Genomic DNA, 13,084 nt, shown 5'->3' on the forward strand with positions numbered 1-13,084 from the left:
GCCATCCATGATCAATATTACCATGTCGTCTTTCAACTGAATCCAAAAGAGAAGTTGATCCGTTGAGTCCTTCCTAATCCAGCAGCTCGGGTTCCCGCCGAGTTCGGCTCCCATGGCACCCGTGGGCTGTGGTGAGCTGCGTGGTATTGAATGAGACCATGAAGTGGAGTTTCATTGAGCTTGTTTGGCTGCATCGTGTGGTTGTGGAAGTTGTTTACCTTGCGCGCCAAGAAAGGGGTCCTCTTCCATTGAGCTAGTTGGTCGACTCTGTCATCCGAGATCTCGGTCACATCGGCAGCTCGGAAGCGCCTTACGAAATTTACACGTTACAAGCACTTGAACCCCTTGAAAGTGTTCGCAATGGGACAGTGACCGAGGCCTTTGTCAGCATCCAGCGGAAGTCGACCTCGTATTGAGAGCTTGGCTGGTTGCATCCTCCGAATCTGCGCAGTTGCGGTGCATGAGACTACGACATTGCCATCCAAGTAATATTGGCCCGGTGGGCAATTCGGGGCTCAGAGCTGCCAGAATGGGCAGTCAACTCCGCTCCGAATGGGACAACTCTATTTTTGCCCCGGTCCGGAGTGGGTTCTGTGGTGATCGATTCCAGCCGCAATCTCCGGATGCCCCTCCTCCAGAGTGGGCTTCCTGATTGATAAGATCTTTCTGTCCAATTAGAGAACGTGGTACTACAGCATACAACAACGCGAAGTTGAGAGTAAGCATGATTGGGATAGTTGACGAAAGAGATGTATACAGCTGAAAGGCAATACTATGACAAAGAGTTCGTCTGAGTACCACGTTGGCGGGCGGTTTATGTTTTCGCTTGACACATCTCAGCTATCCCACCAGTCTGTTGCATCTCAAAAGATACAGCATTATTATTCAGCTACCTAGGTGTCGAAGAGAAAGTTAAAACTGTTTTGCTCAGCAATTATCAATCGTCTAGTGACGTCAAGTCAGAAACAACTGGACACATCCGCTGAGACTTAGTACTACCGGTAGTTGACCGAACATCTTGAACACGTTTTAGGGTTTGGGGAGACAGCGAATCTTCTCACTATTGCCGCAGCAGTAACTGTAAACGTCTGAACACACCGACTCAAGCAAGGTCTGTTTCGTTCGACTAGCTGCTGATATTCTCGAAAGACTTTGATTTCCAATTGGGTCTTTCAAACGGCCAAGATGTCGCGTGTATGTGGGCACGAACTCATTCCGAGGTCGCTGAATCTCTCTGACTCTCACGGAACGAATACCGTTGAATCTCACTGCAGGAGTTACGATGATGTCTAGCAATCCCTGACAAACGAAATGGCATCATCGAAGGAGAAGAGCCTCGCTGTCATGTAAAATCTTCCGAGATGTCATTTCCGCGGCCATGTCCTTGTTGCCTTTAACAATGCAGGCTGGGGATGGAAGCCAATGGGCTAATTAGGTTACTGCGAGCCCTGTTTTCGCGCTCAGCCGCAAGAGAGATCGGATCAGCGACCTGGCTCCACATCTCTATCGGGCCGGAAAGGTGCAGAGGGTCAGGTTCAGAGATGTCCGTTAGCCACTGCCGCTGCAACTAAACTGCGGAGGACAGCAACCTCGTCTCACGTGGGAATTCAGCAGAGTTCCCGTTTCACCAGCACGCAAGGTGACCCCTATGCAGTCTTCAGACCGCCCTCCATCTCGAATCATGTCCTCAGCCAATTGTTTCCGGTCGCAGGCACCCGAAACTTTCAGCTAGAACAGACTTATGCACCTCACACAGCCGTTTCGAGGCGATCTTCAGACGAACTAACGCCGAGGAAGAATATTCGAAGGAAGACTCAGCGAGCAACAGGTTATTGAGCCCCGTCATTGGCTGAACCAAGTTCCTCCTGAGAAACGAGTCAAACAGGAGGCGACAAGATTTTGTTTGCAGCCCCAAGTCTGACGCGAACTTACATCAACAGACGAAGTTGCGTCCAAGTAGCGGCCCTTGCAGTGTCTGGTCCGCAGTATCCCACTTGTTCCGCGCTACGCTTCGCCCTGCCTGAATGAGAGGAAACAGGCCGGTATGTGCTCGAAGATCTTGACAGATGCGAAGGCTTCGCCAGCTAGGTTTTCGGTAGAATTTTGACGATGGTGGCGGCGGTCGCTGAAAGATCCACGCGCACTGATACAAATAGGTCAAGTCAAAGTATGAGAGTCGTTTGGCTTGGCAGCCTTTTTCGTGATAGATGTCGCAATGTGTCATGACATTGACTGATCATTTGGTGCAAACAGTTTATTTCTACAATTGACTTCAATTTCGAAGTGCCATCAATCGATGGACTTAATTGCGACCTCACGCGTTCGTCCGTACTACGCCTGCACCGCAGTTATAAAATGACAATAATGACATGTCAAGCAAACTGGTTCGGAGCAGCATGGAGCGGGGATCTGAGGTTGCAGCGGGAGAAGTTGAACATGCCCATGACCTTGTCCAGTGCAGGCATTTCATTTGTGAAGGTTTGCCAGAGTCATGCACCTCGGTCCTTTCATCGCCCTTCCCGCCAGGAATCATGTCGGCGATTCCAGGAACGAAAGAAAAGCGAGACATACAGGCAAGACATCCCACGAGACATACATCCACGTGAAGTCCACAAGTACACCGGATCGCGATGATCGTTCTCCTCTGGATGTGGTTATTGGATCGCTTAGGAGGAATTATGATCAGGTGAATGGCCGTTGCAAAGGCCCAAGCCATTCTGGCCCTGCCGGCAAAAGGAAATAAGGCATTCCCGTCGATCTAGAGCAGCTATCCCCGCATGCACGGTCGGGGGATTAAAACAAGGTTTAGCCCCTCCCGCGACGAGAAAAGACACAAGAGCCAGTCGGGTAGGCTCGGTGAATCTGCCGCTTCCCCGCATCATGAACGGCCAGGAGGGACAAGACTCTTGGCTGGAGTACTGCCGTTCTCTGTGGAGATGCCCGATGACCTACATGGAAGCGAAATGGAGGCAAGGAAGGATGGGGGAAGGATTCTTTGAACCTTGACAGTCTATGTTGCTTTTTCAATCCGGCGGTGACAGTTGGCGTTGTCAAAAAACCGGGCGCGTGTAGCGTTACGGTTCACCCTAGCCAAAAGACCTGTCGATCATTCCTTCATCCCAACAGCGCATCATAATTAAGGCCCAGATATTTCTGTCTGTGGCTGCGCCCTGTTAATATTGGCCGGGAACCTTTTAGGTAATGGGAAAAGGGACCGCCCCAGCACGAAGCCGCGAACTCAAGACGGTCAACACTTGCCGCCTCTCAGTTCCCCTTTCCGCCAAGGTCGCAGCCAGATGTCAGCCCGACTATCCCAAGCTTACGGGCTTTTTCTCGTAGAACAGACATATCGGCCTGGGTCGGGTGGCCTACCATTCACAACCCCCTCTCTCCCAGATGACCGCATCATGCAGCTCCCTTGTGCGTCCATCGAACGACTCCACGTGCTGCTTGGTTGCAACGAGTGATATCGCACGAAGAAGCGGAAGAGTGCTTGGTGCTTATTTAGATGTCCGTTACTCACATGCAATCCACCAATCTGCGCGACCAACACGGCGTCGTAGCACTAAGGCAGGCCGCTTTTTCCCCTCCTCATCCTCCCCCTCCATTCTCCACGGCCAAGACATGGGAAAGTGAACAATGGCGACCGCCAATTTTCTCTTGTGCGGGGAACCCGCAGCCTGCAGCATCGGCTGGCGGTCGAGCACGCAACATTACATGGCACGTCACTACACCACAGTCAACCAGACCCCGGCAGAGGAGCAGAGGAAGGACGAGGAGGAACGGAACTTTGGAAACGTTTGCCTCGTTTCTCACAGTCAGACGCCAATCCAGCTTGACTCAATGCCGAGATGTCCGGCCAAGTCGAGTGTGGGGAATTTGATGTGCAGAGGCTATGCGACCTGCCGCACCTTTGTAAAACGGGCTTCCCCTGGAACAAATATAAGTCAGTTGAACGTCAACGCTCGTCCCGACATTGGGAAAAAGTTAAAAATATTAGGATTTCTCCGCGCAGGTATAGAAGGAGCTTCCCCCTTTACGCTGGGACCCCTCTTGTTCACTGCTGCTGCTGCATCTTGCTTTCGTTCTTTTTTACCTTTCTTCCTCCAGCTGTGCTCTTCCTCCTCCTCCTCGAACGGCTTTTTGGGACCGAGACCTGCAGCAACCTGCGACCTCATCCTTCGGTCGTGCCAAAATGCATCTCTCACGGACAATCCTCTCGTCCGCGTTGGCGGCGCTGACCCTCTCAGTCACCACCAACGCACAGTCTGACACGCCCGCGGAGCCCTACAAGCTGCAGACGCCACCCCTAGACACGGACTGGACGAGCCAGGTCGGAACGAGCCCGTGGCCGGATCACCCGCGCCCGCAGCTTCGCCGCGACAAGTGGCTCAACCTGAACGGAATCTGGACCTACCAGGCCGCGGCCGGGGCCGCCGATGTCAACCACCCGCCGTCGGGCAGCATTCTCGACCGGGAGGTGTTGATCCCATCATGCATTGAGAGCGCCATCTCCGGTATCCAGGAGCTCGACGTCACGCACATGTGGTTTGCGACAAAGTTCAGTGTTCCCAACAACTGGGGCAACCAGTCTGTCCTGCTCAACTTCGAGGCCGTTGACTACGAGGCGACCGTGTTCATCAATGGCCAAAGGGTCGGTTTCCACCGTGGAGGATACTTCCGCTACACGGTTGATGCGACGCAGTACATCAACCAAGGCGAAGAAAACACCTTGTCAGTGCCAATGGCTTCTTTGTGTGGCCCAGTTCATTGCTAACACATGGTGTGAAGGTTGGTGTTCGTCCATGACCCGACAGACATGGATGGCTACGTTATTCCGATTGGCAAGCAGACTAGAACCCCGTCGCATATCTTTTACCGAGCCTGCTCCGGCATTTGGCAGACTGTCTGGTTGGAGAGCGCGCCTGTCAACCACATCACGAAGCTGGATCTCGCTGCCGACCACAATGGCAATGGTGAGTAACACCCAAAGCACAAGTCAAAATGTGACATTGCTGACCACTCGCTCAGTGACTGTTACTGTCCACAGCTCTTCCAGCTCATCTTCTGAGGTTCAGATTGCCGTTCTGGACAAGGATGGAAACACCATTGGAGAGGGAACAGGCGGTTCCGACGAGGAGTTCACCTTCCAAGTGTCTCAGCCAAAGGTCTGGTCGCCATCGACCCCCCACTTGTACAACCTGACCGTCAGGCTGGGTGAGAGCGACGTGGTACACAGCTACACTGGATTCCGAACCATTTCAACTGGTATCGTTGAGGGCATCAAACGACCCCTTTTGAATGGCGAGTTCATCTTCATGTTCGGCACCCTCGACCAAGGATACTGGCCTGATGGACTCCACACGCCCCCTACCTATGAGGCCATGGTCTATGACCTGAAGGTGTTGAAGAACCTCGGCATGAACATGGTTCGCAAGCATGTGAGTAGAGCCCTGCCAAACCTCAGTGACCTCGGTGACCAATGCTAACAATCCGTAGATCAAGATTGAGCCGGATCTGTTCTACCGCGCCTGCGACGAGATCGGCCTGCTCGTCATCCAGGACATGCCGAGCTTGACTGCCAACTCTGCGCGTCTGCCCAACGCTGAGCAGCAAGCCGAGTTTGAGCGCCAGCTGCAGCTTATGATTGAGGAGCACAAGAGCTACACCAGCATTGTCACCTGGGTGCGTCCGGTCGCTTCGTCTAAACCCTCCCCTCACTAACATATTAACGCAGACCATCTACAATGAGGGCTGGGGCCAGCTTAGGAACGCTCCTCACCCCGAGGACAAGCTTACCGAAATTGTTCGTGACATTGACCCCACCAGACTGATCAACGCCAACAGCGGTTGGTATGACCACGGCTTCGGTGACTTCTCGGACAACCACCACTACGCCAACCCTCAATGCGGAACTCCTTTCTACTCGTTGGCTTCGTCCCCGTATGATAAGTCACGCATCGGGTTCCAGGGAGAGTTCGGCGGAATCGGTCACAACGTTTCCATTGAGCAGTATTTCTCCCCTCGAATAAGTCCAAGGATTCCATGCTAACAATGCGCGCAGTCTCTGGAACGTCCAACAGGCGATCGACACCATCAACGGCACGTACGAGATCAACGAGAGCCTCGAGGCATACAACTACCGCGCGCGCGTCCTCTTCCGGGAGTTCCGCGAGCAGGTCGAGATGTTCGCCTGCAGCGGCGGCGTCTGGACCCAGACCAGCGACGTCGAGGGTGAAGTTAACGGCCTGGTCACCTACGACCGCCGCGTCCTCCGCCCCGACCTCGCGCAGTGGCAGGTGGACATCCAAGGCCTCTTCGACGCCGCCAACGCCCGCAAGGGCGCCGTCAACGGCACCATGTAAGGAACAGAACCATGCACAGTTGATCCGATTCCGACACATGCACACACACTTTCTATCTTTCATTGGTTTGGGAACAGTAATGCTAAGGCGGGTTTTTAATGAACAGTCCGATCGCGGACAATGGTCAGATTAGATTCGTACAATCGTCTTGACCATTTAATGATTAACGAAACGACCGATTTACTCTCGTTCTCCCTTTCTGTTGCCGTCCCGTTAGGCTTTTGCCGGCTTCGTCTGTTCCGCGGTTGCATCAGCCGCTTCCATCGAGCCGGTTCCTTTGGTAAGTGATCGACATTAAAAAAAAGCATAGGGAGATCTCATGAGCATGGGTGAGCGCGAGATTGCTTGCATGGCCGAGTAGCATCTGAACACACATCCCGGGTGATAACATCCAGGGAATAGAGGATCTGCTGGTCGGAGATGCATGATGGGGGGTTGCTGTTGTTTCATGCATATTATCATAGATACTAGGATATAATGACACGGTCTGGTACCGTTGTCATGTGTATTGATATTGTGAGTTACATTGTAGACGACTGCTACATAACATAGACCGTTGCATGAATTGGTGTATTTTGTGCCGGTCGCATAGTGTTTAGGCATGGAGTCTAGTACCTTGGTCTTGCCATCGACCTATGATATGCGCGTGCCCAAGAGAGTAAATTTTCGTCAATATCACAGCACAAGTCAATATTGTTGTTATATACTTTCTAACGCAATCATAATCCTTTCATCTCCTTGCTGCCTGCAGATCGTGTCTTCAGCACGTGACGTCCCCGCACCCTGCAGGTTGGATCTTATCTTGATAGTCTCTCTGTTACCTCAACAACTTATCTTTACCTTCTCCTCTCATCTCAATTAGCACTATATCGGACCTGGACAGATTAGGACGACCCACACCCTTACAATGGATCTCGATATTGGCCTCGAAGGGACTATTGTGGCAGTGACCGGAGCAGGAGGTCAAATCGGCCAAGTCATCGTTGAAGCGTTCTTGAGCGCTGGCTGCTTCGTCGGCGCGCTCGACATCGATCATAGGAAGTTCCAAAGGCAGCACAAGAATCTCCTGTGGCTGCAGTGCGATACAACAGACGAGAGGTCAGTTTTTGACGCCTGGACAGCAATCTGTTCACAATTCGGAAATTGGCCCACGGTGTGTGTCTGCGCCGCCGCTCTTGATCTAAGTTTCGTTAAACATCATGCATCAATCACGGAAATGTCTGCTGAGCAGTTCAGAAAGACCCTTGATGTTGTAAGCTCATCAGTGCTATTTGGAAATGTGGTAGGTGGCTGACAATTGGTTCGTAGAACGTGACTGGCACGTTTATCACTGCGAAAACCTGGCTTAGCCAAATTCCGCGTACCGATGGTTCGAGCCTCTTGAAAACGGACAGCGTGAAGAACTTGTCGCTTGTCATTATCGGTTCGGAGGCCGGTATCATGGGCGTGCCAGGCAATCCGGACTACGCCGCCAGCAAGTCAGCCGTCCAATATGGGCTTATGTTATCTCTAGCCCCCGACGCCGTGAGAATCAACCCTAAAGCGAGAGTGAATGCGATTTGCCCGGGCGCTGCCAATACGCCCATGTTTCGCAAAGAATGTGCGGAAGATGAGACAGGGTCTACGAAGTGGGTTGAGTCGGAGGCGACTGTGGCTTCGAAGAGACCCGTAGATGGTGAAGATGTTGCCAGACAGTGTCTGATACTTGCAAGTCACAGATGGTCAGCATCTACAAACGGCCAAATGATCCGGTTGGATGGAGGGAAAAGTGGACGCATGTTCTGGAAAAAAAACGGAGAAGGTGTCTGGGTCTGAATGCTATGTGGTGACTAGAGTGAACGTTGCTGCGGTCTTCTGCAAGCCACATACGACATGCAACGTTCTCTAGCGATGGAAGTGACAACCATGCAGGAGGCCTACCACTGAAGGAGGGACTCAAACTGTGCCCTATATGCTTTGAATGTTCATAAACCTAGTCGAATGTGAGAATGAAATTGAAAATTAGCAATTCAGTCGTTGGGGAATGCACCTCTTAGTTTCACCTGCACCAATGAAGCATCTAGTTTTAGAACCAAAGTTTAGAAATACATCACCAAAACCTACAGCGTGACCACTGACAATAAACGAATGCTTTTACCGGAAAACGAAGTGGATGGCCACATGTAGGTTTGGAAAGATAAATACCCAAATCGCCCCGGTCCCATCGAGTCTTGGTTCCAAATCATTCAAACCCTCCGAGAAGTCGAAAAGCGCAATTGCAGCACCAAGAATCATGGGCTATGACTTTGCATTCGATATTTATCCCCAACTTGAAGCCACCGAACGCAACATAGAGAAGTACGAACGCTTCAGAAACGCTATAATCCGAAAGTACGAGAAGGCATTCGACCCTGGCAGCCGCCGTCCGGACGGTAAGGTCTTGGATATATTGAAAGAGTCGGGTTCAGACTTTGGTACCAATTACAACATTAGCTTCCTGGTCAGGGAAATACCTCACATGCCGTACGCCGCACAACGGTGCAACTATTTTCTTCGATTCAGCTCCAAGGTCAGCGGGCGGCTTACAACTCCAGCTGAGCCTTACATTCGCCAGGTTTTTGAAATCGGGAAGAAGTACTTTGGGGACAGAGTTCGCTTTTGGCATGACCTCGACGAGGACATCTCAAAGGAGGATTGCTACGGGTACTACGAGTGGCAAGAGGTCAACGATGCAGAGGAAGAGTTGCGAAGGTTGAGCACTCGCTAATCGTCATGGCGACAAGGTTGAAGTTACGTAGCAATAATTCAGCTGCTTTCTTTGAGAACATTGACACCTACTCGCATACTTGCCGGAGTGCAGTGCCGAAGCTAAAACAGCATCGGCCCCACGCCCCGCATCCCATACCCCATACCCCACGGATCCCGTCCCGTCCCGGGGCTTCCGGCTGCCGCTCGTGGGGGAGTGGGCAAGTTGCGGAAGATCGACCGTGCATGGCGTCTTACTTGACAGAGGAACCGGCACTATAAACCTAGCTTACCTTCGAAGTCAATTAAAATCGAGTATTATCACCATCTTGCAAGCCAATTAGTCGGCGTTGAAGTCATTATTCCACACTCAACATAATCTAACACCAAACTTCGAAAATGGCAAACCCCAGCTCGACCAGCAAGCAAAATAGCTTGATCAAAATGACCATCGCAGGCCGCAAGATCCCAGGCTGGGAAGATTCCAAGTTTCTGGAGGAATACGTGGGCGTACACGCGGCGATGACGACCCAAATCGCGGCCGCCGTCCCCATTCTTCGGAAGTACACTCAGGTGATCGCCATTCCGCACGAGCCTATCGACAAGCTGCCCAATGGCGGTCAGCCTCCTTGGGACATGGCTTCCACACTGGAATGGACATCTCTCGATGACCTGTACCAGTCTTTCCAAGCCCCGGAGTATAAGGCATCCGCAGGCAGTCACAAATTCGCCGATGAGGCATCCCAGGTTGGAGTTCTCAGCAAAGCTGTCGAAGAGATCACGTTCGATCCGGTTGGGTTTGAGAAGCGAGGAAGCACGGCTACAATCTTGCAGTTCTTCCTCGCTAGGAATGGCGTTCAAGCGCTGAGTGAAGAAAGCTTGGCAAGCCGCGTTGCGAAGATCAAGAAGATTGGGGCTGGAAGCGGCTTGTTGAAATACGTGGCTAATCGTCCCGTAACGCCTTCCGACATCGTCACGTTCTTCAAAGGCACCCCCTTTGCCGAAACAGATTGGTCATCTACTGAGCTGATGGAGCAGTATTGGTTCCCAACCCGCGAAGCGGCCGTCGCCTTTGTCAATGACGAAAGCAAACACAGCACGCTGTTTTCCGATCTTCCTGTCTCTTTGGCGGCGGAGAAGTCGTTCGGAATCGTTGGAAAAGAAAACCGCGTGGTTGAGAAAGGAGAAAGTGACTAAAGGGTGGCGCCTTCTACGGCTTTTTCGAGCGGACAGATTCAGCTTAGCATCTCGTGTAGTCGGTGTAGTTTACATCGCGTCTTCAAAACGACGCCTATGTTCCCCGTCTATTGTTCTTGTACTGTGCCCGTACCACCATACCTATAGTAATGCTCAAAGACCACCCTGTCTGCGATGATAAAATTCGTTGGCTTTCTTGGACCAGTCGCCTCGAGGCACCTTGCTCGATCAGAGATCCAACACCCCCCATATATGGCCTCATACCTCGATCTCCTGACGTCCATTTCACGAGCATCTCTTCTTCGATCTCTTTGTCGAGTCTGAGAGTTACAAACCTCGGAGTCTCATCTGATGCGGAGCTAGACTGCAGTAGAGATTGGGACGACAAGTCGGGCTTGTTATGCTTGCCTAGAGCTGTGAACATCCACAGCGCAAGTGTTCCGGTCAGAAGAGCCATGGGCTCATGATGGCTGTTGGTCGGATGATTTCGGAGCCAGCCAAGTAGCTTGGCGGCATGATACACGACAATTCTGGCTTTACCCTCATTCTCTTCTAACCAGATAGATAACTTGCGGTCCACTGTTTGCCTTATGGTCGGGCTTATTCGCCACCCAGAGAATGAATTGAGCTGCCTCAGGGGAAAATGTGATAAGAGGCTGAGAGCATGGTAGTGTTGGTTTATAAGTGATTTGAAGGTATCAGAAGATGACCCGATGCCTTCAGGCGACCGAAGAATATCTAGATATTGGATTGCGGCTTGTTGGTTGGGTGCATCGCGGTATATACCGAGGGTGAGAAGTAATAGGTTGAGATTCGTGATCCCTACCGGTGTCTCTTTCTGTTGGTAAAGAATGTCCAGTTCATGTCGAAGTGACCTGGGTTTCTTGGATGCTGTCCGTGTATAAATCAGCAATAAGAATGCGAATGGATAGGTCGCTTTTGGACGCGGCCTTACCATATTCTGAGTAGAGTATAGACCACTGGTCAGTTGTGGTGGCTGTCCATAGCTCATCATGTGACGGCATGGGTAGCTGCAACATGTCTAATGGTATTGTTTGGGCGACATCGAAAAAGGAGACAAGTTGACAATCCAAAACCTGATTCAGTCGGTGAGTTCGGTAAGCCCCGGTGCTTTATGAAAAGATTGGCTAATGTGCTTACCCATGCAAGATGAACAAGGCGCTTTCTACTCTCTGCTTGAATCCACCATTTCCAGCTTTCCCCACCCCCAGATGTAACGGGATTTGGATGATGCTCGACGAAATAATTGGCTCTCTTGCAAAGGGTCGGTACGAGAGACATGTTCCTTTGCGCATGCTCCGCAAAAGACATGTTGCCAGAGAACATCAAGCCGACTTGACTGAGTAATGCAGATTGAGCAATATGAAGCTCCAAATCTGGGGTTGGGTTTGATTCAAGCTCAATCTGAACGGTTTCACCTATCAATACAGTCCTTGACAGAGATAGACCCGGTAACTCAAAAAGACAACGCGACTTACACATAGGCTGACCGACCGGCGGAGAAATTCTTGCAAGATAAATGTTGTACAGGTGTTTCCCAGTTGCGAGAAACCGCACCCTATAGCGGCAACTGCAAGAATGAGAACCCAATGAACATCTGTGGTATCAAAGGTTGGCTGGTGAATCATTGGAAAGACGTGGCTGTAGTGTTCGAAGTACGATTGGATGAATGAGTTCATGGTTGTTATCGGTGGTAGCTGCTTGTCTGTGAACTTCCTGCAAAGTCCACTATCTGTGTTGAGCATCTCAAAATTACGGTTAATTGTTTCGTAGACTCTTTCAGGCAGTGTGGGAACATGGTCGTAATCTTCGAGGTGCCAATCCTCTTCCGGTCTACTGGCTTTGTGTGCGGACAGACCTGTTATTCGAGAAAGATTTTCTAATCCGGTTGTTACGAAGTCATTTGTTTTGGGCTGTTGGCCATGTGTGCTGCTGTTTGGATTGGAATAGTCCCGTGCCAAAGCAGACGGACTACCAAGAACTTCCGCAAATGTGGCAGACAGCTCGGTGTGGTTGGTGTAATTGGGTCTTTGGGCTTCCCGAATTGGCGTTGGCTCGGAAGGGGTTTGACTGGTACCTTGGTTCTCACGTACAGTCTGTACGTCGGCGGGCGATTGTTCCGACGCAGTAGTAGATACTTCCGGTATTGAGGGAAGCTCGGCACCGTCGCCTGTTGAATATGATAGACTAGGACAGGCAAAGTCATCCAGCAGAACATGGTCAGCTGCCATGCTCTGCCATGGCTCAACTCCTATCCAAGCGTGGGCGTCTGAGAATGGGAAACACCATCTTGTGGGTGACCACGTTGGAATGTCCAACCTATCGAGTGCCATGGCCTCTGGCCAATCAGGGCGTAGCTGCGTATTGATTGATTGTACTGGCTGGCTAATAGTTTCGATTCTTGGAGCTAACAGAGGTGATGCCTGTGACGATGAATGAGTGTTACTCCACGCGGTATTTTTAGCGTCACGGTACGCACCTCATGAGCCTCGATTTGATTGCATGGCGGAACGGAAGATTGCCCAAAGGTTGTCAAGTCATCGTTATCATGCGGTAGATCGGTACCCTGGACTGTTGTTCCACTTGAGAAGCTAGCACTTCGTCGGCTTTCACCTGCGTAAACGCAAGCACGGCCCTTGTTTTGACATCTCTCACATGGCAACAGCCCGTCGCATCTTTGTTTTGATCGCGCACAATCACGACAAGCTCTGGACACACATATCCTTCGGGATCTTCCAGGAGCAACACTACCGGACCTTGATGAGGGAGAATCTACA

The 13,084-nt window shown here is 51.4% G+C and overlaps 3 protein-coding genes across 3 annotated transcripts; all 3 read left to right on the forward strand.

Annotated features, from left to right (window-relative positions):
- Positions 1–4,195: 4,195 nt before the first annotated feature.
- On the forward strand, positions 4,196–6,365 carry lacZ-0 (Beta-galactosidase; the record flags this gene model as incomplete). Its single annotated transcript, XM_037326372.1, has 6 exons — positions 4,196–4,734; positions 4,792–4,976; positions 5,032–5,441; positions 5,500–5,685; positions 5,738–6,012; positions 6,065–6,365. 6 exons carry the CDS (start codon positions 4,196–4,198, stop codon positions 6,363–6,365), a joined length of 1,896 nt encoding a protein of 631 aa, XP_037175755.1.
- A 907-nt stretch (positions 6,366–7,272) lies between these two features.
- linB-0 (2,5-dichloro-2,5-cyclohexadiene-1,4-diol dehydrogenase) lies at positions 7,273–8,112 on the forward strand (the record flags this gene model as incomplete). The annotated part of the gene is made up of 3 exons (XM_037326373.1): positions 7,273–7,617; positions 7,674–8,040; positions 8,084–8,112. 3 exons carry the CDS (start codon positions 7,273–7,275, stop codon positions 8,110–8,112), a joined length of 741 nt encoding a protein of 246 aa, XP_037175752.1.
- Positions 8,113–9,488: 1,376 nt separating this feature from the next.
- Positions 9,489–10,286, forward strand: CGCA056_v011127 (uncharacterized protein; the record flags this gene model as incomplete). The annotated part of the gene is made up of 1 exon (XM_037326374.1): positions 9,489–10,286. One exon carries the CDS (start codon positions 9,489–9,491, stop codon positions 10,284–10,286), a length of 798 nt encoding a protein of 265 aa, XP_037175753.1.
- Between the last annotated feature and the right edge of the window lie 2,798 nt (positions 10,287–13,084).

This window comes from Colletotrichum aenigma (genome assembly GCF_013390185.1).
Source record: "Colletotrichum aenigma strain Cg56 chromosome Unknown KSG_Cg56_contig07, whole genome shotgun sequence".
Lineage (NCBI taxonomy): Eukaryota > Fungi > Ascomycota > Sordariomycetes > Glomerellales > Glomerellaceae > Colletotrichum > Colletotrichum aenigma.